The 20,402-nt window shown below is 44.7% G+C and overlaps 1 protein-coding gene across 3 annotated transcripts in view; it reads right to left on the bottom strand.

The window, feature by feature from the left end:
• Positions 1-20,402, bottom strand: part of CRIM1 (cysteine rich transmembrane BMP regulator 1) — a 177,722-nt gene that overhangs the window by 80,976 nt on the left and 76,344 nt on the right. For all 3 annotated transcript variants that reach the window (XM_054567849.1, XM_054567844.1, XM_054567854.1), the window contains exons 3-4: positions 16,859-17,101; positions 15,633-15,753 (exon numbers count right to left, since the gene is read on the bottom strand). In XM_054567849.1, coding sequence (XP_054423824.1) covers positions 15,633-15,753; positions 16,859-17,101 — 364 coding nt within the window. The remainder of the gene's footprint in view (positions 1-15,632; positions 15,754-16,858; positions 17,102-20,402) is intronic.

The following is a 20,402-nucleotide window of genomic DNA, read 5'->3' on the forward strand; positions in this document are numbered from 1 at the left end:
CTCCAGGAGATTCCCCTCAATGGAGCCTGGGGCCCACTTTCTCAGAAACTCCCTTCTTGAGGTGCAGGCTCTTGATCACCATCGCTTAATTTGCACTTTCCATTGAAAGAAGTCAAGATCAACTAGTTTTAACGTTATAATGAGAATGATGATTATTAGCACTTCCTCTCGATCATTTACAAAAACTCTTTCCTGTGAAACATGTGCAGCGAAGAAAAAAACTACTTTATTTACAATCATCCACCAGAAAATGTGTGACCAGTAGGCATGCCACTTAAATTCTGGGATGCTCAGTTTTCTGAGCCATAAAATGAGATGGCTAGACCATAATGAGCTTGCTCCTAACTATAAAATCCCACGGTTCTATTAGTGCCGACCCCATTCCCATCACTGCCACGGTGTGCATCTGGCTCAGCCCTCCCTGCTTCCTGCCTGCACTCTGTCCCTGGGGTGCACCACAGCCTCACACGGCATGCTGGCCCCACCCCCCTCCCCGCTCACCGAGCACCTCAACCTTCAGGCCAAGCTCAAGCTGGGCCTTCTCCTTGAAGCTTTTTGGGTCTTTCTTTTTTGGAGGGAAGAGTATACTTACACATCTACTACTCTTTTTTTCTTTCCCACTAATGAAGTCCGAGGGCAGGAGAACAAACAAAATGCCCAACACTGGTGTTTCTGCATCACTAGACTTGTCTTCCCAACCAGGTTATGGCTTCATTACTAAGTAGGAGAATCAATATTTGTTTCGCCAGAATGACTCGAGAAATAGTAGAGGAGGATGAACGACAGGGAGTTGCTGGAAGAGGCCGTGGGACGGAGGGGACCTGTTGGCCACTGCCGTGCCATTGAGCAGAGCCCAGAAGAGCCCCTGGAATGTGCCCCCGTGGCGGGCGCCAAGCAGAGCTGAGCGTAAATGCTCTTCAGACATTCCCCTATAATAAGCTCCTTCTACAGAGGAGGAAATCTGGAAGCAGCAGACTCCTCCTGCTCCCCAAGCGGATCCTTATCCCTGTCCGTATCCTGGAGGACAAACAGCTCCGTGGGGTCATCTGCAAACGACATCTCCCAGTACCGGATTTATTCCACATTCGAAGGGAGGGCTTGAGCCCTCCAAAAGGGGAGGGCCACTGTCTAGAAATCAAAGACCACTCTTCATAGGTGGAAGGGAGGTCTCCTTTTAGTCAGGAAACAAGGACAGACGAGGAATTGAGAGGACGAAGTACTTGTACTACTAGGATTCCACAGTGTAGCAATGAAATAACTGTCAGGAATGAAAATTACAATGACACATAAAACATTCCTATTCTATAAAAAGCAGCTTCGACTTTAATTAAATCTGATGTACTATCTTTCTACTCATTAACTTGCTTAACTCTTTCCAGAAATGTGTAAGTTTTAAGAAGAGGCTGCAAAGAAAACATCCAAAAAGAAATAGGCTTCCCATCCAAGAGTCAAGCTACCCTGATGCAAAACCACACTCCTCCCCAAGGAAGTTTGTGAGTTTTCTCACGTCTCCTCAGGAGAGACTGACTACTCTCTAAGTCACAAACCCTCCTTCCTATTTTCTTAGGCTAATTCCTGTATGATCTCCTCGCATTTCGCCCACCCAGGCTGGGGAACATTCTTGTATGATCTCCTCGCATTTCGCCCACCCAGGCAGGGGAACGTGTGTGTCAGCGCAGCAGGCACACGGCCCGCTCCGAGGATGTCCCTCCCTTCCAGCGTCCAGCATTCCCCTTCACAGTAGCTGTCACCTGTGCAATCAGAAACGACACATTCTTCACTCTCCCTTCTGAGACAACCGCAAAATCACCCTACATTTTCTTGGTGGTGGTTACTGTATTTTCCTTCGGGGGCGGGACAGGTGCTCCAATATGGGGAAGGTAAAACTTGAGGGATATTAGGTAAAGTATTCCTTTGTATTTCCTAGTAATAATAACCAAGTCCACTGTAGGCCCTGAATAAAGCAGTCTTTATAGTCCTCCTCTCCTACCCCAAGGCTGCTATGTGGCTCAGGAAACTTATGTTAAGGTGCTAAGTTAAAAGAAAAAGTGGTATGAAGTATAGGAAAATGGAAGTTGTAAGTCCGCATGGTTTCTATATACTTTATAAAATTATCTTCTAGAGCCATGCCCCATGGTCAGGAGGTGTCATGACAAGAAAGCGATGGCACCGTACACGCATCATTAACTCCACGTGACCAGCGAGGGAAGAGGGCTGGAAAAGTTCCCGTGGGACTCGATGCCCCCAATGGCAGGGGAACCAGAGGCCCAGAAACATCGCTGCAGAGAATCCCCGCGGCCCAGGGTCCGGCTGAAAACGTGACCTCTGGGATCTGGGAGGCGTCCTGAACCACAGTTGAGTCAGCCCGACAATCTAACAACCAAGTCCCAGCCGTGAAAGGCCCTCAGCCTTTACTTCCTGAGGTCGTGGTGGGCCAGCTGACCTCAGACAGTGCAAAGGGGGCGGGAGTGAGAGGTGCATGGAAAAGGAAGACCGGTCCGGAAGAGAGGAAACAGGCACATTGCACTCTGGGAAAAAGGAGGAGTGGGTTTGGATGTATAAGTTTTAATACAGCAACATAAGGTATCCTCACTTCAGAGTGAGAACTGTCAACTGCACGAGAAGTGCATGCTTTGGAACTTGGAATCAGCTTGTTTCTGAACAGGTAATTATTTCCTTCCTATTTGTTCAGGGCGTACATGCAGCAGGGCACTAAGCTGGGGGGTGACTGGGGACACACAGGGTCCTGGTCCTCAGTTTAGGGAGGTGCCAACTATATAATCACAAATGAGAGCACAGTGGGACGTGGGCAGCTGCATCTCTGCCCAGGGGCCGGGGAAGAACAAGCACCAGTGGTATCAGGACAAACTTCTTCCTGAAAACCTGAGCAAAGTGCCGCCGCCAGGGCCGTGAACCTCTTCCAGAGCCGCCCGGGGCGGAGCTGGGGCTGCCGCAGCTGCCCGTAAGCATGTGTCCGCTTGCACCCACGAGGGCTGTCAGTCCCCAAGCCTCTCATCCTTGTCATCAGTGCAAGGGGCACGATCCTCCGGTGCCCCACCCTCCAGGGAACGCACACCCCCAGAGCCCTGCTCGACTTCCCAGGGACTCACCCGTCTGCGCCACCTTCCCTGTGCTCCCAATCTTCCCTTCGCAGACAAACTCTCCCAACCCCTAAACATCATCACAAAGGGCGCTCATCTCTCCCCTCCTGCCTACCTGGTTCGCCTGAAAATGTGGTTCCCTTACGGCCGCCTCCAGGGAGATGGCAAACTGCCCCACGCTTACTGACTCACCTGGGCTGGAAGGGAGCTCCACGGCCTCCAAGTTGCCCTCTGGCAAGCCCCTCGTCATTGCTTTCCCCTCTCGTGCAAGCCCTCCCCGCTCTGTGGCTGCGTCTCCTATCCATTTCCTAAGGGGGCAGGGTTTCAGAGGACGCACTCTGATATCAGCCTTTGGCTTGAGTTCTGGCCACTGCACCACATGTAAAATGGGATCATTAGAGTACCCATATGTCATAGGACTGCTATGTAGATTAAACCGAGATGTAAAAAGCACCTAGGATAGTGCCTGGAACACAGAAGCATTCCACACCTGTTAGCTATTTTATGTAATTAGAAGTTGGCAGGCTTCGGTGCCTATGTGGACGGAGCATTTTCATCACCCTGACCTCACCTGACCTGTTGGAATCCGGTGATCCTGGCTGCCCCCTCCCCACCCTGCACTCTAGCTACTTACTCTTATGGCCACAGCTCTCTAGTATCCCTCAAGTCAAGCATCCTACTTGCTGATCACAATGGTTCACCCAGTTCTCTCAGGCCTATGCTCCCTCTACGCTGGCACTCCACACTCACTGGGACATCGACGGCCCAGACCCTCCCCTTTCTCCTTGGCACGGGCCTTGTCCTGACTGCACCTCCTTAAGGACACAGCCCCAGATCCTGCCAGGTACCTGAACTGCCACCTTCGTGATGCCGTTAAACTTCCTGCCCTTTAACCTGCATTCATATCCCAACCCCAAGTCCCTTGACCCCAACCCCAAGTGTGCAGAACCCAGAGATGCAAACGTGAATGTCTTTAGGAGCTGGGCAGGAACCCTGGAAGGGCACAGAGATCCTACAGGTGACTCAACAGGGGGTCTGCCCCTCAACGGCGCTTCACTGCTCCTTCTGCGTAGAAAACAGATGGGCGCTGTTCCCAAGCCTTTTACATTGCTCAAGAGAAGCCATATTTTTATGGGAGTCCTCCCAGTTTTTAAATGGTGATGACTAATTTAAAGATGGCCCCTCCCCCCAAAAAAGGCCAAAAGAAAACATGTCTCGGGGGGTCAAATTCAGCCCCCAGGCTGCCAAGTACAAACTGTGATTCAAACCGATTGCCGCCTCGGTGCTGCTGAGGGCTGCTGGGAGAAGCACACGCCCAGCAGCAGCTGGCCTGCCTCTTCAACGCGGAAGTCCCTCACGTGGCTAACGAACCTCCACTCACCCCCAAGGACCACCTCTTCCAGGATGCCTTTTCTTTCTTTCTTTTTTTTTTTTGACTAGAGGCATGAGGATAAATAGCTGATGCTACGTGTATGTGTGTGCAGGGTGGTGTGAGGGGAACAGACGGTGAGTGTCCATCCAGTGTGGAAGAGCAGAGGGAAGGACATCCTAGGAGGGCAAAGCCTACTCAAATGTACAGAGGGAGGGGAAAAAAAGGCAGAGTGTTTAGGTTGGAGCAATGGTTCAGCCACTGGGAGTATATTATGTATCGGGATGGTGCCTGGGGGCTGTTGGAGGACTTGCTGGAGACGTGGTTAGTGGGAGGGCAGGCCAGGGAGAGGTACTAAGGGGACTTGCATGTTGCACAAAGAAGCATCTTTAATTGAAAGCAATAGGAAAGTTATAAAACATTTAAAGAAGGAATGCAGTCTTGCACAGGGGAGGTGCTCTGAGGAGAAAACAAGAATTGTCATGAATTCTATTCTTCTTGAATCATAAAGATAGGTGGGATTAGGACTCATGTTTTAAGTTACAAAACATATTAAAGTTTAAAAAGCAATGACCACAATGGCCTAGAATGCCCTTTCCTCTTTCTCTGTCTGCTGAACTCTGACTCATTCTTAAAGATTCAGCTCAAAAGTCAAAACCGACAGTTTTCCCAGTCGGAATTAGTATCTCTTTGTTCTGTGAGCTTTTCTTTTTTGCACACTTCTTCTTAAGCATGTAGAAGTTTAAATGGTGATTTATACATGTTTGCCTTCCCTTTAGACTGTAAGCTGCCTGACACCAGTGACGACACCTTGTTCCCACCAGGCAGCACAATGCCTGGCACATGATAAACACTCCAATATTCATTTCCTGAACAGACCCAAACACTATGAGATACTGATGTTAGCACCTGCCACAGATCAACTATTATAAATATAATTAAAAACACTGAATATCTACCTGTGCTGGGCACTGATGAGAAAGAGATAAATAAGGTGCATCCTTGCCTTCAAAAAGCACACAATCTAATGTCTTAGGAAGTGTCCTAACAGCCTTCAAGAACTCAAGGCTTAGCTATGGAAATCAAAGCACTTGACCGTACTATCACAAGAGCCATGAGATACAATTTCTTTCCTTTTCAAACATAGGCAAGGTCAGAAAATGATCTTTTAAAAATACAGTTGTCTGTATGGTATATTCACAACAGACTAGCTGAGCACGAAGTCCAAGAGAAACTAGCTGTCTCTACTTCCAGTGTCTCAGTTAAGCCACTTAAGGTCTACTGGGCAATCAGAACCCCAAACCCCCTGCAAGCTGTTGTCCACACAACAATAAGGAGCCCTGTCACTTCCATCCAATGTAAAGGTGCAAATGAAGAGTGAAATACAGTCTACGACATCTGGGGTTGCTTTTGGCATTTCCAGAACACAACTCATTTTAACATTTTCGATTTGCTTATCAGTGATGCAAATAACTTCCCAATCCATCTTTGCAGAACTGTCCGGAGCTATTCTGGTTGCCTTGTCATGAGGATGACAAATCAACAAGGGCAGGGAGGGAAAGCCCCCAGAGGTTCATGTTCTCTACGCAGTGGGTTCTGCTTTCCAAATGTATTGCAAATTTAACAGAATTCAGCTGAGTTACTATCTTTCAGGGAGAGGCAGAGGCCCATGTGGACCAGGCTATAAGCCACTGAAAGCCATAGTGAGAGCTCTGTTTCAGGACTGAATCATGTAAGACTAGGTGCTGGTCAAATTCACGGTGGAACACAAAAGGCTTCCACGTGTATAGGACGTGCAGAGCTTCCACATATGAAGTGAATTATTGACAAATTAACGTCTCTACCAGGGAGATAGTTCATCTCCAGTGGCCAAGGGCTCTACTTCTAGGAAAGCATATTTTCTTCAATCTGGGGATACGTCCAATAATAACATGGAATTCCTACAACTATTTTGTTTTAAAAACATCGGAGTTTAATATAGACTCTGGCTTTTTTAGTTATGAGTTGACTTGTTCTTTTGGGCCAAAAATTACTGTGACAGAGGGCAACAGAATAGATGTTCTTTTCTTAGTTGAGAAAGACGGGCTTCAAATACATTTCCAAATTTTTTCTGCATGTGTTTAAAAACAGAGAGAATGCTACCATGATAGCATAGCATGTCAAGAGTTAGAAGTGTTTTAAATCTGTGCTATGCTAATGCATACTTTACATATTGTATAATTTAATTTTACTTATCCCCTTAAAAACAGCTGGATAAATTATCCAAAATAAAGGAAAAAACCAAAAAGTGAATGGAATTAGAGAAATTTGCATACTAACAGACTAATCTTTTTCAAAAAAGGAAAACTAGAACTATTATTAAGTGCCAACTTCTGTGAGACAATGTCTTGGGAACAAATGGACATAATAATTAATTACAAGGCTCTTAATATGATGTCCTTTTCAAAATGCACATTTAGGGACATCTCCACTAGCTATTCGAATAGGTATTATACAAGCAATTTAATTACCTAGCACAATGTTAAAAACATATGGGTCTACAGTAAGAATTACTTAATGATCTAAAGAGCTTAACATTGTCTCAAGGAACTAAGGAGTGCTCCCTGTGCTATGAGAAAAGAAAAGAAAAGAAAAAAGAAAAGAAAAGAAAAGAAAAGAAAAGAAAAGAAAAGACTTGTCAGGGCCAAGCCACCACCTGGAAGTTTCAGGCTCTGACATGTGTGTCTGATTGGGCCCATGTGCCGGTGTTCCTGACCCTGTGTCATCTCCCATCCCTTGCCCCTCAACACCCTCCTAAAGGCTTCAACCAGCAGAATGATGGGCTGAGTGAGGCTCTGGAGATAGGAGTTGACTGAGGAGTTCTGGAAAACTCACCCACCCAAGTGTAAGTGCGTTAGCAAACAGAAAGCTAAAGGACTCTCGATACTGCCCCTCCAAGACTGTTGTTAGACAGGAGCAAATGGATTACTCAGAGATTATTAGAGCAGAGGAATAAGAAAGTCCACCGAGCTCGCAGTAAGGTGGGAACCATACGGTTCTAAGATCTGAAAACACAGGCAAATAGGGAGGGATACACAAGTCATCATCAGTTATTCTGTACGTGTGTGCTTTTGAGAAGGTCCTTCCTATCTTACTTTGGACTTAAGGCTGGCATTATTACTTTAAAGCTTCTTCTTAAATTCAGTTTTTATTATTTGGTACAAAGCCAGTCTATTAATTATTTTCTTGGCAGATTAGCCTGTGTGTGTGTGTGTGTTCCCTTCTTATCACCTTCAAAAGGTCTGCAATGTTTTGGAACTGGCTGGGGTGATATCTGTAAGGTGTTGAGCTCCTTCAAGCCTGGCCGACTTATTCATCACCATACCCCACATCAAGCCCCGTGTTCTCCGTCTCCCGTGAGTCTTTGCCATTTAACTGAGCACATTCAGATCTGGGCCTTGTTTTCACTCACTGTAGCTCTGAGGTTAGATTAATTCTGATTTAACTCAAGCTTCTGAAGAAAAGAGGCCACCTGCCAAAGATTCCATTCCGCTGGCCACATCCAGTATTGAGTCAATTTTGGCCTGTGAATTCTGGAACCCATGAAAGCTCCATTTCTAAATATCCATATCTAATCACAAGAAACAGTGTGCTAGCAATCTGCTAACATTGTTATCATAATACAATATCACACTGACAAGACAAATTTTCTTGAGAGCGCAAAGAAGCCAGGACTGTGGAATGGAAACTAAGCATCCTGGATTTTCAACATGAAGCAGCAGAGTATGAATATCTAGATGTTAGAGTAAAAGTAAATTCCTGACCTTCGCTCTTGCCACTGCCTGTAAACCTGACATATCTCGGATACGATGGGGTTGGCATCCTTCCTTTTATCTTATTTCACTTCCTGGATATGAGCTGAAAATTGTCTTCTAAGAATAAGGTCTTATACAAGATAAACAAAACTGAGGCTCAAACAAAAACATGGAACTTAATTCAGTGGACTGCTTTTTATTTTAAGAGACATAGAAAGAGATGATCCAATCAAAGTTAGGAACAAAGAATCAGAAACTCTTCCATGAATATCATGCTGTGTGTCTACATGTTTGTATGTTAGTGTGAAATAAAGAAAAATGCAACAAGAACACAGAGGAGCTAGATAAAGAGGAGTCACAGGGAAGAGAGACAAAGACAGGACCTCGGGAAAGTACAGTACCAGTAGCTGGAGGAAACAAGGACAGATGTGGGTTCAGGAGACCCAAGCACAGCATGTCGTTCAATGAAGGTGAAAAGTAAACATAATTCTTTTGATTTTCTTTGGACCTTCTCCCCTTCCTCTCATTATGCAAACCATGAATTTCCCCCATTATCTTCTGAATCCTGGAGTTTTCTAAAATTTCCCTTCACCTTTCTTTCCGAAGACTCCCCTGTCACCAGCAGTGTGGGCTCCTTTCCCTCTAAAGGGTTTGGGAAAGTCCAAGAATTTAAAGGGAGAAGTTCCTGTACTTCTGCGATCAACAAACCCCTCTTCTCTTCCTTCTCTCTCAGATAAGAAAGCAGACCCGGATGAAGCAAGAGGCTTGTCCACATTCATGCAGAAATGGGCTTGGATTCATGCACTCTCTCTCTGCACAATTCCAGGTGATGTGGGGAGGAGCGTTGTTCAGCTGCTACACAGTCTACTCACATGGACTTTGCTCATAGACTACAATAACAAAAGCAAGCGCAGGACATGGAATATTAGGTCTTCTGTGTGGTAGGACCAGGGAAGGGGCTCAGGATGACGGGGACAAGGCTGCCTGGTGTGTTCTGTACTGGCCTGGCTCTGCCACTCACCAGGCAGGGCCCTTCCAGCTCATGAGGCTCCATTCTCTGAAATGGGACAGCCACCCGGCCTTGCCTCCTAGGGGCAGGGGGTAGGTAGGGTGGGGGTGTGAGTCCGTGCGCGTGTAAGGAGAAGCACTAAGATTCCGGCTTGACTACACTTCCAATGCAAAGTCACACATCAGTCAACATTTTAGCTAGCATGTAATCTAAATTCTTTAAATATTTTGGAGTAAGAAAAAAGGTTTAAAATGTTTCTATATCTCGATTTAAAAATAAAACAGTATTCTTGCATAGTGTCTCAGAAAGCAAGAGACATAAATGCTCCCAATATAGGTTCTCAAAGAGAACCAGACCCTTTAGTCAGAGAGCGGGAGCCCGGGGGGAGCTTGGGAACCTGGCGGGCTCACTGTGCACAACCCAGAAGAAACCCTATTTTAAGTTCTGAACACTGTAAACAGTGACTTATTTCCACCACAAAACAATCGCGTTGGATTTTTCTCAATAACTTTTAAGAAATGTGTATTTATAGACAGAAACTGGTAATGGAACATTTCAGGACAAAAAGTTCGGGACGAATCTCATTAAAATGAATTTAGAATGGGTGACTGTCAGTAACATATTACATTCATTCATCTTCTTAATAAAAATATAAAAATAGTTACATAACAAATCAAAATGCATGAGGTATCGAAAAACTCATTTGACTTAGAGTGAAAGTGAATAATGTAGAGCAGTATTGCTGTCTAGATTTTTAACTAGTTAATGTCTACCTTGGAAGCCTCTATCTAAAATGATGGGTGAAAAATTACAGAGGTAAGATTCTGTACAGTTGGGCACACACATTGGAGAGGGCAAAGAAGGAGTAATGTTCAGGAAAAAATTGGGCCCTAGGAGCTCTCTTCCTGAGAAATAGCCCATCTGGACTGAGGTCTGGGCGGGCCGCCAACATGGATGCCCAGATGGACAGCGCAGACTGGACTGACCCTCCGCCACATCTGGTGGGTCTGTTTCTCCCACACAACCATGATCTGATCAGCCATTTTTCTTGAGGAGAAATTCTATGCAATTTCTTCAAAAGGCTTTTCTGTGTGTTTGTTTTTAAAACTGGCCTGGTTTCCCCAAGCAGATCTCATGGCATTCCCTGTTGGGTGACGAGGGAACCCCTCATTTAACGTGGTAGTCACAACGTTCCTCAAGGAGAGGAGTTAAAAATAGCGGTTGGCTAAGTGAATTTTAAAGCCGAGGTGGTGCTCCGAGGCTCCTCAACCGTGTGTCTGCTCCTTGGCGAAAGGCAGCTGCTGCAGGGAAAGCAGCTTCACAACCAGGTTGCCTGAGTTATACCCGAGGACCAGAGCCTCACGGATAAAAGGACATTCATCTCCGGAAAAGGTCACATAGCTACAGCCCCCCACCCACTTCCCATCATCAGAAAACAAAGCCTAACAAGTACCTATATGAATAAATGTATGTTATGGTGAATTTAAAAATGGCCACAAATTCTTTGCAGGTTTTCCCACCAAGAGGTAGCATCTACTGTCCTGCTCTTTAATAAAATCAGGGCTTTCCTAGTGACCTGCTGTGACCAACAGAATGTGGTGGAAGTGATGCTGTATGAATTCCAAGTCCTGGGCTGTTAAGACTTTGCCACTTCCGCTCTTGATTCTGCCACCAGGGAAAGCACCCAGGGTGAGCCCCTTCCGGCCATCCCGGTTGGGTTCCCAGACACGCGAGTAACATCACCTTAGCCCACCCAGCCCCTGGAGACCTGCCAGCTGACTACAGAAAAAGCAGCCACATAACACGCAGACAGGAGAAATAATAAATCAATGTTGTTCTAGGCTATTACATTTGGGGGTGGCTTGTTACACAGCAATGAGTAACAAACATACGTATACTGTGTTAATATGTACTATGCTGATATATAGATGGGTGGATGCTATCTAAATTCATATTCATCAATATATTTTCTGGACTTTAAACCACTAAAACCCATTATTATAAGAAAAAACTGCAGTGGAAAACTTCGATTCAAGCTTCTGAATCGAAGAATCTGGATTCAAGACTTGGACCTGCTCTGTCCCTTGTGCCAGAGAGCACGTATGATTTTGCACAAGCCACTTATTCTCTTGACGTCAGTTTTCATACCCTTAAGTTCCTCACGGAGTCAGAGGATAATGAGAACAACAAAAGCGAAGGCTTTGTAAACAGCAAGGCACGTTCCATAGTTAAGCTGTCACCGGTATTGCTACCCACGGGTTACTTACAGATGTTTTTGTTTTTCCTTCTCGGCAAAGACGATACCTGGATCCAGGTATCTGCCGCACCTGTCTGTGCTGTAGGTTTCCTTTTGCGCGCAGGCGTTTGGGTGCACACCTGCTCGGAGCACCCCAAAGGCCTTCCAAAGACCGCAAAGTGTCCTGGGCCCCCGGGACAGCCCTCTTTTCCTTTCTGTCATCATGCGGTGCTTAGGCCCAGGGCCGCCTGTTCCCTTTCAGCATCTCCTGAAAGGTGTGGTGAGCTGCCTCCACAGTCCCGCGCCAAGAGAAGAGAAAAGGACGGAGAGAACTGGCAGGGCGCCCAGAAACTTAAACCAAGCTGGGGGAAGGGTGCATGAGGAATGACTAAAAGTTAACTACATCACACACAAGAATGATGTCCAAACAGAGAATGAACTTCAGGAGGAAACAGAGCAAAAGAGGGAACATTCAGGAAAGGGCATTAAGGAAAAGCAAGAGATGCGGCAAGGAAAGTAGGTATAACCTCTCCTTAGAAGGGGCAGGGGCGGCGGGTAAAGCAGCACTTGTCAGGGGAGGAAGGAAGGAGATCCCCATGCGTGGAAAGAACACCTGGAGGTGAGCGTCTGTCACGTGTTTAAGAGCTCAATTCAGGTTTGATGAATGAATGAATCACTGAGTGAATGACTGAACTGAAAACAGACAACTCTGAAGAAAATCTACAAATTGAGCCAAGACTCACCCTGATACATAGCAGTCGGAGGCCTGAATGGGTGAAATAGTCCCACTGGGAATGGCAAGTCTATTCTGATGGGAATGAAGGAGGAAGACGCTTATTCTTTTAGATGAGGGAGAGAAGGTCCACAGACTCCTTTTGTAGACTATGGAAGGTATAATAAATCCTTACAAAAAAGGTGAATGCTGAGGTTTCTGATTATTTCACCTTACTTTGTCATAACTACACAGGGCTTTCCCCCTCTGAATTCTTCACATAATCAATTTTGACCTCAGATGGCTCTTCAGTTCTTAACAATGCTCCAATTATGCGGGTAAAGGTCAATTAACCATAACAGGATAATACATGTTTTAAAATGCTTTTCTTTATACCTAAATATCATACTTTTTAAGAGCAAACTTGAACTGGTTCTCCCATAAGAACAAAGTTATGTTGTTTTTTTTCCCCTTAAAATACTGCCACTGTTACTACATATTAGGATCTCTCCTTTTTATTTCCACTTTCGCATGATTGTTTGGGTTTTTATTCTCTTGTCAGAGCATGACTTGTCTTCTTTCTTAGTAAGTGGAGACCTACATAATATGCTAAACTATGTTAAGCCATAGTCTGAACATACTCTGTACTTACCAATTCATTCAGCATTTATTGCATACGCAGAGAAAAAGGAAGACGACACAGTTCTTTACCTCCAGAAACACGCTTTCATTGGTAAGACAAGATTTAATGCATGTAACACAAAGAACAATGTATGGAAGTATATGATTAACCGGCAACATCAAAAGGTCTATTTTGGGAGTTCCTAGGGAGTGTAATGGGGGTTGGTTGAAGCATGAAGACCTTTGTGAATAAAGTGGAATTTAACTGAAGTCCTGTAGGATGAACAACGTTAGAAAAGGTGGAAGGAAAAGATAAAGGCATCCCATGCTTTGAGAGGTGAGCCTGGTGACTGGAATGGAGGGTTTATGAAGTATTGAAACTGGGCCACAAAAATGGGGGCTGGGGAAGAGCTGCAAGGCTTTACAGTGAGACAAAGCGAGAAGATAATTTTTGTCTTCTTTGGTTAGGAGTGGGCTCATTTGTTTCTTCGTTCGTTCATTCATCAATAAAGGTAGGCTGACATGCTGCACAAATCCTATTCTCGGTACTAGAGGCTACAAAATATTCTCTTCCCATGAGAGTCACACAGAGTAGGAAAAAGCTGACAAAAAAAATCAATGATTTTATGTATTACTAAAAGTGCTATAATAAAGAGATATAAGGGAATTAAATGAAAAGGGAGCAGAGGAGGGACACCTAAGTCATCCTTAGGGGCTGAAGACTAAAAACACTTCATGGAAAAGGAAATGCAGTCCTGGAGGAGGTTGAGAAGCTGTCACAGAGTGTGTGAGCACACGGGGTGAGCTCTGTCAGGTGGGAGCGCAGGAGGTGTGTGGGGAGGGGGCGGGGGTGAGCAGGGGTCACCGACTATCTCCAATACAGGAAACGAAAAGCTGTGAGAACTTATCCCTTCCCTGCAGATAATTTACACTGGGATTTTGAATGACTTCCTTCTCCATGTTTTAACTGACCGCTCCCTAGTTCTGAATGCAAAGTCAAAGTTACGTCAATACAATAATAACCAACCTAAAGTTTATGTTTACAAGACTCACAGAAGCTTGGAAGGCATCTAGCTGAACCTCCTTTCCAACATAATGTTTCTTCTAAGCATTCCTGGCAGGTGGCCATCCAGACGGAAAGAAAGCGCGCCAGCTCCAGGGCGCTCGGCCTATCTCAGGAAGCAGCCCAAGTCATTACAGTACATCACTGGTTGTGAGAAAGTTTTTTCTCTCCACTGACATTAAATGCGCCTTCCTGTAGCTTCTGCCCATTGCGCCCCCCTGGTGTGCCTCCTACATGCAGATGGTACCACATCACGGTTATAACAGTGCACTGAGAACTGTCCCTCCTCCTCACGAAAGGACTTACTAATTAACAACTGGCTTAGTTTTGATTAATTAGGTTCTCTAATATAATGTACTGCCTTCCTTTTCATAAAGACTTTGAAGGGGTATCTGCTGCTTTTAATTACACTCCCCTGTCTTCCTTTACTGATTAGTAATGTCTTATGTTTACACATTCAATTCTCCCCTTTCCATGCATCTTCACATAAATTTCTGTATCATAATATCATAAGAAGGTGCTGTACCACTGTTACTATTATTAAGTTCTTGTCACAGAAATCTTTGTAGTTTTATGATGATACGGTACAAAAAAATAGGGCCAGTCATGTAAAATATAACTGAAAAATGTTAGGGTTTCCGACAGGACAAAAGGACAGAAGATGTTAAAAGACTAATGCATTTTAAGAAAAGAAAGAAGGAAGAAAGAAATTATCAGAACACTCTTTGGAAGTCTACTCCAATTAGGGACAAATAACTGATACTTACCTTAACTAAAGACCATTGAGAGTCCCACCTGTACAATCACAACTACTCACACAACAAACACAGAAGCTCAGTGCCTGGCACTGGGACTGAAGGGAACAGAGTGAAATAAGGCACCGTTTTAACTCTGGATATTAACTGTAGAGCAAATGTTGAAAGATACGAGGTGACTCAGTCAAAATGACGTCTTAGAGGCCTGGGAAAGATGGAGGAAAGGTCATGGCAGGAAGAAGGAGAGAGGGCATGTGAGAGGGAGAAAGGGATGTAAGCCCCATGTTTCCAAGCAGGGTCTTCCAAAAGCCAAGCGCGAGGGCCAGCCATACGGTGGGGCTGGGAAGCCGCTGAAGGACAGGCCCTGCACGCCTGGGAGTGGGTCTGGTCCTGTGGGCTCAGTGGATGTCCTGCGCTCCGACTGGAATGCCAGCAACTTTCCCCCATCAAGCCAAAGAAAGATGTGTTTGTGACTCCAGAAAGCATTGTAAAAACTTAAGACTCCTCTTTGCCTCCGCAAGTAACAGGTCTGAGTAGATGTGTGATTTGCAAACATGAAGGATCCCTGGGGAGCGATTCTATGAGGGGTTTCATCCTATTGGACAGGATGACTAGGCTCCTGGAAGATTCAGCACAGAGGATCAAATGACACACCCACTATGGACACCTCGCTGCCTCCCTGGCTACATACTGAGGGGCATTTTTGCCTGGATAGTTTCCAGCCTGGAAAACGGCACAGCACCCCAGCATGAAGAATCCGTAAGGATCAGTGAGTGACTTCTCCTGGGAACACCTGGAACCATACATGGAAATACCAAGTCGCAGTGACAGTTCAGTGATCTCTCCACAGAAACAGGAGATCAGGTTTCCCTAACTGCTGGGGAGAACAAACGACATGGTAGAAACTGTGCCTTCCAGGACGCTGACACCCAAGGCAGAAGAGGCAGCCTGGTAAACTGAGGACCAACCGACCTTGTGGGCAGCGTGCAGCAACCATCCGCTGTGAGTCTGACTTGCGTTTCGTGGCTGTCCAGGGGGCACACGGCCTGCTGGACGGACGGGCACTCCACTGTGCTGCAGTCCACGCTGAACACTGCAAGGGGCAGACAGAGGCACCGTTTACTACGACATTGACTAGTATTTTGAGTCCCCAAATGAAACGCTGGCTCTTGAAAAATTTCCGCAGTGTCCTTGCTTCCCAGAACCTTGTCCTAACACTGACTTTTTTTTTTTTTTTAAATTTCCCCCAATGTCAGAGAATTATACTATGTGTCAAGTCTTCTGTGCCAGGGAAGCAGGGGACAGGACATTTAAGAGTGAAGATGAAGACAGAGAAAGTGTTAAACCAGTGGTGGTTACAGCGGGGGATGGTGACTGCTGGCCGGGGTGTTTCTAGTAAGACAGTTCAAGAGCTGGAAAAGCAATTGTTTTGCTTGGAGCATTTATCTAGCAGTTAAAAAAAAAATCTGACCGATGGTTAGAAACTCGTGAAGAGGAAATCACTATAGTCTAGACCTGCTGCTCACAGACCACACTAGATGTCCTGCCAGAAGAGCAAGAATCTTAGAGATAATTTAAAGCAAGAAACAGCTGGGACAGACAGTGAATCACATGTGACAAAGAAGGCGCGTATGGAGCCAAAGGTGACTTAGCACGTGTTACCAAAGCCAGCGGATGGATGAGGGGGAGCGGGCACAAGGAAAGATGGGGGCTGAGCGTTTTGTTATAAAACATCAGGCATTTGGATGCACGTATGTACCTAAAAATAACTTTCTGCTTTATGTATAATGGTTGTTTTAAATGCAATAATTTAAAGTAACAGTTCAATCTGCAAATGAGGACTATGACCTTTTCTGGGGGAATGAAGCAGCAGGCGGCATAAATTTTAATCCCATCTCCACCCCCATCAGGCACACTTCGGGGGTGGGGGCAAGAAAGGAAAGGACATGGTCCCTCTCTGAAGACACCTCTGTATCACTGAACTATTACGATCTATTATGAACTATGATAACAGTAAACTTTCTCTGGCTGTCTGACTGCAGGGCCAGAAGTCAGGCTGCCTTTAGCCCCAAGTGGCAGGCACGCAGTGCACTGAGAACGCCCCGCTTCATGTGGAAGGAGAGACCCGAGTTGGGCAGAGGGCCTGCGACCCTCTGAGGCCAAAGGGATGTGACCGCTGAGACGAGGCTCGTGCATACCTGGTTTGCACTCATAGAGGTCACAACACTCTCCTGGCTTCCCCGAGGCCTTTGACACAAGGATGTTCAGGTATCCTGGCTGGCAGACTTTGCGCAGACAGCCCGCAGGGTCGCACACGCAGCGGCTGGGCAAGGGGCAGCACTCCCCGGGAGGCGCGTAGCCCTCGATGAGAACAGAATCTTCAGGACAGCGCGGAGAGAACTGGACTTCGCAGCGGGCCTTGGAGCAATCTGGCTTCTCTTCTAAATGGGAGAGAAAAAAATTTAGCACATGCCCGGGGGCTGTGGGGCCTTTCCCTCAGACACAGGCAGTCCTAGTGGTCTACTTACTAAACCAAAGAGGGCAGGAGAGAAGGAAATCTGGATAAAGCCCTCATACTCAGCTTGGCCAAAAGTGGAAGTCTCTCCTTCCACTTTTCTCATGATACCAGAACGTGAGGCTGGAGTGGCCTTCATCCCATCTTCCCTCTCAGTTGTGTTGAATAATCAATGTCCAGTGCATTGACCAAAATGAAGAAGGGCAAAGAGGATGCCTACCTGACCTGGAGAAGCTGAAAAGTTGGACTCAACCACTGACTGAATGAGAGACCTTTGAATTTAAAAGGAGCTTTAGGGGCTATTCTTTGAAAAGAGTGCACTCTTAAATACTGACACAGACCCACAAATAAGTCATGGCTACTTCAGGAACTGGAGACAAGGTGGGTAATAATCACCGTGGAAGAGCTCAACTTTCCCAGCTCTGAACTATGAGGTGAACTTAGTAAGATTCTATGAGTCTGTGCTGTGGGATCTCACTCAGTAAGGTGGGCGAGGAGCTGGATTCTCATGTAATCTCCCTAAATGACAACTGGAATGTTTCCATCTCCAGCAGAGATCCAGCAAATGGACCTCCTTCTCTTTTCTCTAGAATGCTGGGTTCGATCTACTGCTGCACCTCAATTTCAGAGATGAAAATAAGTCAAGCACAGCCCTAGCTTCTGGAGCCCTCAGTCCACTCCTCAAGGTCCATACCTTACACCCTCCCTGGGTGAAAATGGCGCCAGGGAGTACTGGGCCATTATATTAGCATAAGCTCTGTCGTGCCTAATGCAAAACCCACATGGACTCACAAAGCAGGGTCAGACCTAGTGTACAGCCTTCTCAATGAAAAATTTTAGTTTATTTTGAAGATAAAGAACCTAAAGACCAAGAGTTCAAGTGACGTGCCAAAGGTCAATGATAAAACGAAAGCAAGAATCCAAGCCTCCTCATTTTCAGTTCACTAGCGCTTTATACTACACAAGTAGATCTATTTCCAAAACAAAGTGTTCCTCCGGGAGTTTTCTACCTTATTGGTTGTATCTTTCATTTTACTATCCATCTTCCTTGTTTAGCTACTTCTTTTCTAATCAGAACATAGTACAGGAAGTCTTCATACTCCCAATTCTAGTAAATTCATTAAAAAACACTTACTGAGCACCTGCTGTCCCAGCAGCTTGGGATACAGCATAAAGAGAAGAAACATAGATCCCTGACCACAAAAAGTTGACAATGTAGTGGTGGGTGATAGAAAATAAACAATAAACATTAGGAATAAGCACACTCCAGAGAGAGTAGCGGGTGGTATGTGCTATGGGAAAACAATAGAACAGAGCAAAGGAGAATGAGAAGGTATGAAAGGGGGCCAGTTACGATTTGGTGAGAAGAGGCATCGTTGGAAAGCTGATACCTGAGCAAAGACTCGAAGGAGTGAGGGGTGGGCCGTGGAGATGACAGGGGGGCAGAGCATCCCGCTGAGGGACAGCACACCCCTGTGTGTTCCGGGTCTGGCAAAGGGGCCAGTGTGGCAGGTGCTCCGGAAAGAGCAGCAAAGAAGAAGTCCACTTGTGGGTACACATCAGCGTGGGCAGAGCACAACCAAGAGTGGAGGAGGAGAAAGTGAACCCTGCCTGTTTGGCGAGTGACTGAGATGGAGTTGTAAACTGCACTCAGTAGAGGGGAACTGGGCTGACACCAACACATGGTCTCGTAATTCAGAAGAGCTCTGTGATTTTTAACTGCAAATAGCATTCATTCCTACTCTTGTTAATGGGCTGTAATTACCTTATTCGGTATCACATTTTATTACATTCTTATTATGCAAAATATTTGGCAAGTATAATCACTTTTCAAACATGTGCTTTAATAAAACCTGTTTTCATTAATACCCAACATATTTGCTCTTCCTGGTTAGTTTGCTGTTTGTGTTCCTTTTAACAATCCCAACGTTGCCACCCATGGATGTGCGTTTTGCAGGTAGGGCCTTCAGAGATTTGTTTATTTCTTAAGAACTGCCTTTGTAATACACAGTCGCAAAACCACACTGGAAAAAGATTTAAGAATGTTAAAAGTGAAAATTAAATCTTATTAAGTGCTTTCGCAACTTTTCTCAAGATGATCATATTGGCTTTCCCTTTAACTACCTAATATACTCAACTAGTGGGTTTTAAACCATCCTTGTCTTCTTAAAATAAACCTGTTTCGAAAGATCCAGCTGGACTTGACTTTCTAAAATTAAAATATACTTTAAGTTTATAAGCTTGAGTAATATTAACCTGTAGCTCTCTCCTTTTTGTGTGTGGTGACCTCATCCAGTCTTATTTTCAGCATTACACTAACTTTTTCAATGAGCTCTTTCACACTGTTACCTCTTTCTCTGCTATACAACAGTTTAAATACAGGAATTATCTATTCTTTGACGTTTTCATACAACCCTCTTGTGAAACTATCTCAACTCAGTATTTTTTTTTAAAAGGAGGAAGTGACAGATTTCTTATTTGGTTATTAGATTATTCAGGTGTTCTACCTTCTTTAGAATCATCTGTACTAATTTATTTCAGTAAAAAGTTCTAGTTCATCTAGATACTCACATTCATTTCAAGCTTTATTGACCAAGCTTTCTTTTTTGCAGTTCATGGATTCTTTTGAGTTTTTGAATTTCTTCCTTCTTTGTTTTTCTAATTATTTTATTGATTTTTCTCTAGTGTTTGAAGGTTAATGATAAGTTGGCTTCCATTTTATTTTCTTAGAAATGCTAACAATTTTAATTATGATTTTAATACTTTAGCCATATATTGTTTTGGTTGCATTCTGATTTTTGATATGCATTACTCTGTGTAACTCATTTCTAGATAATCTATAATTTAAATTTGGTTTCCTCTCTAATAAAGGCTTTCTAGAAGAACGTTGTTGAATTTCTGTATAGATAGTTTTCTCTGGCTTTCTTTTTGATTTTTAGCTTATAATTTTATTGTCTTGTTGACAGAGAATGTAGTCTATACAATTTTCTACTTCTGTGAATTTTTTGAGTTTTTTATTGTGTTTGGTTTTTTGGAATGTGTGGCCTACAGCCAACTTCAAACACAGAGATATCTGAAAAGAACATGTTCTCTGTTTTTTGGATATAAAATTACACAAAGTTATCAAATCAAGCTTTTTATGACATTCAGATCACCTGTATCTTACATGTTTAATCTAATTTCCAAGAAGGATCTACAGAAATCTCCCACTATGAATACTAACTTCT

The sequence above is a fragment of the Pteronotus mesoamericanus genome, unplaced genomic scaffold, assembly GCF_021234165.1.
Source record: "Pteronotus mesoamericanus isolate MK-2021 breed Mesoamerican mustached bat unplaced genomic scaffold, CSHL_Meso_final contig_101, whole genome shotgun sequence".
In the NCBI taxonomy this organism is placed as follows: domain Eukaryota; kingdom Metazoa; phylum Chordata; class Mammalia; order Chiroptera; family Mormoopidae; genus Pteronotus; species Pteronotus mesoamericanus.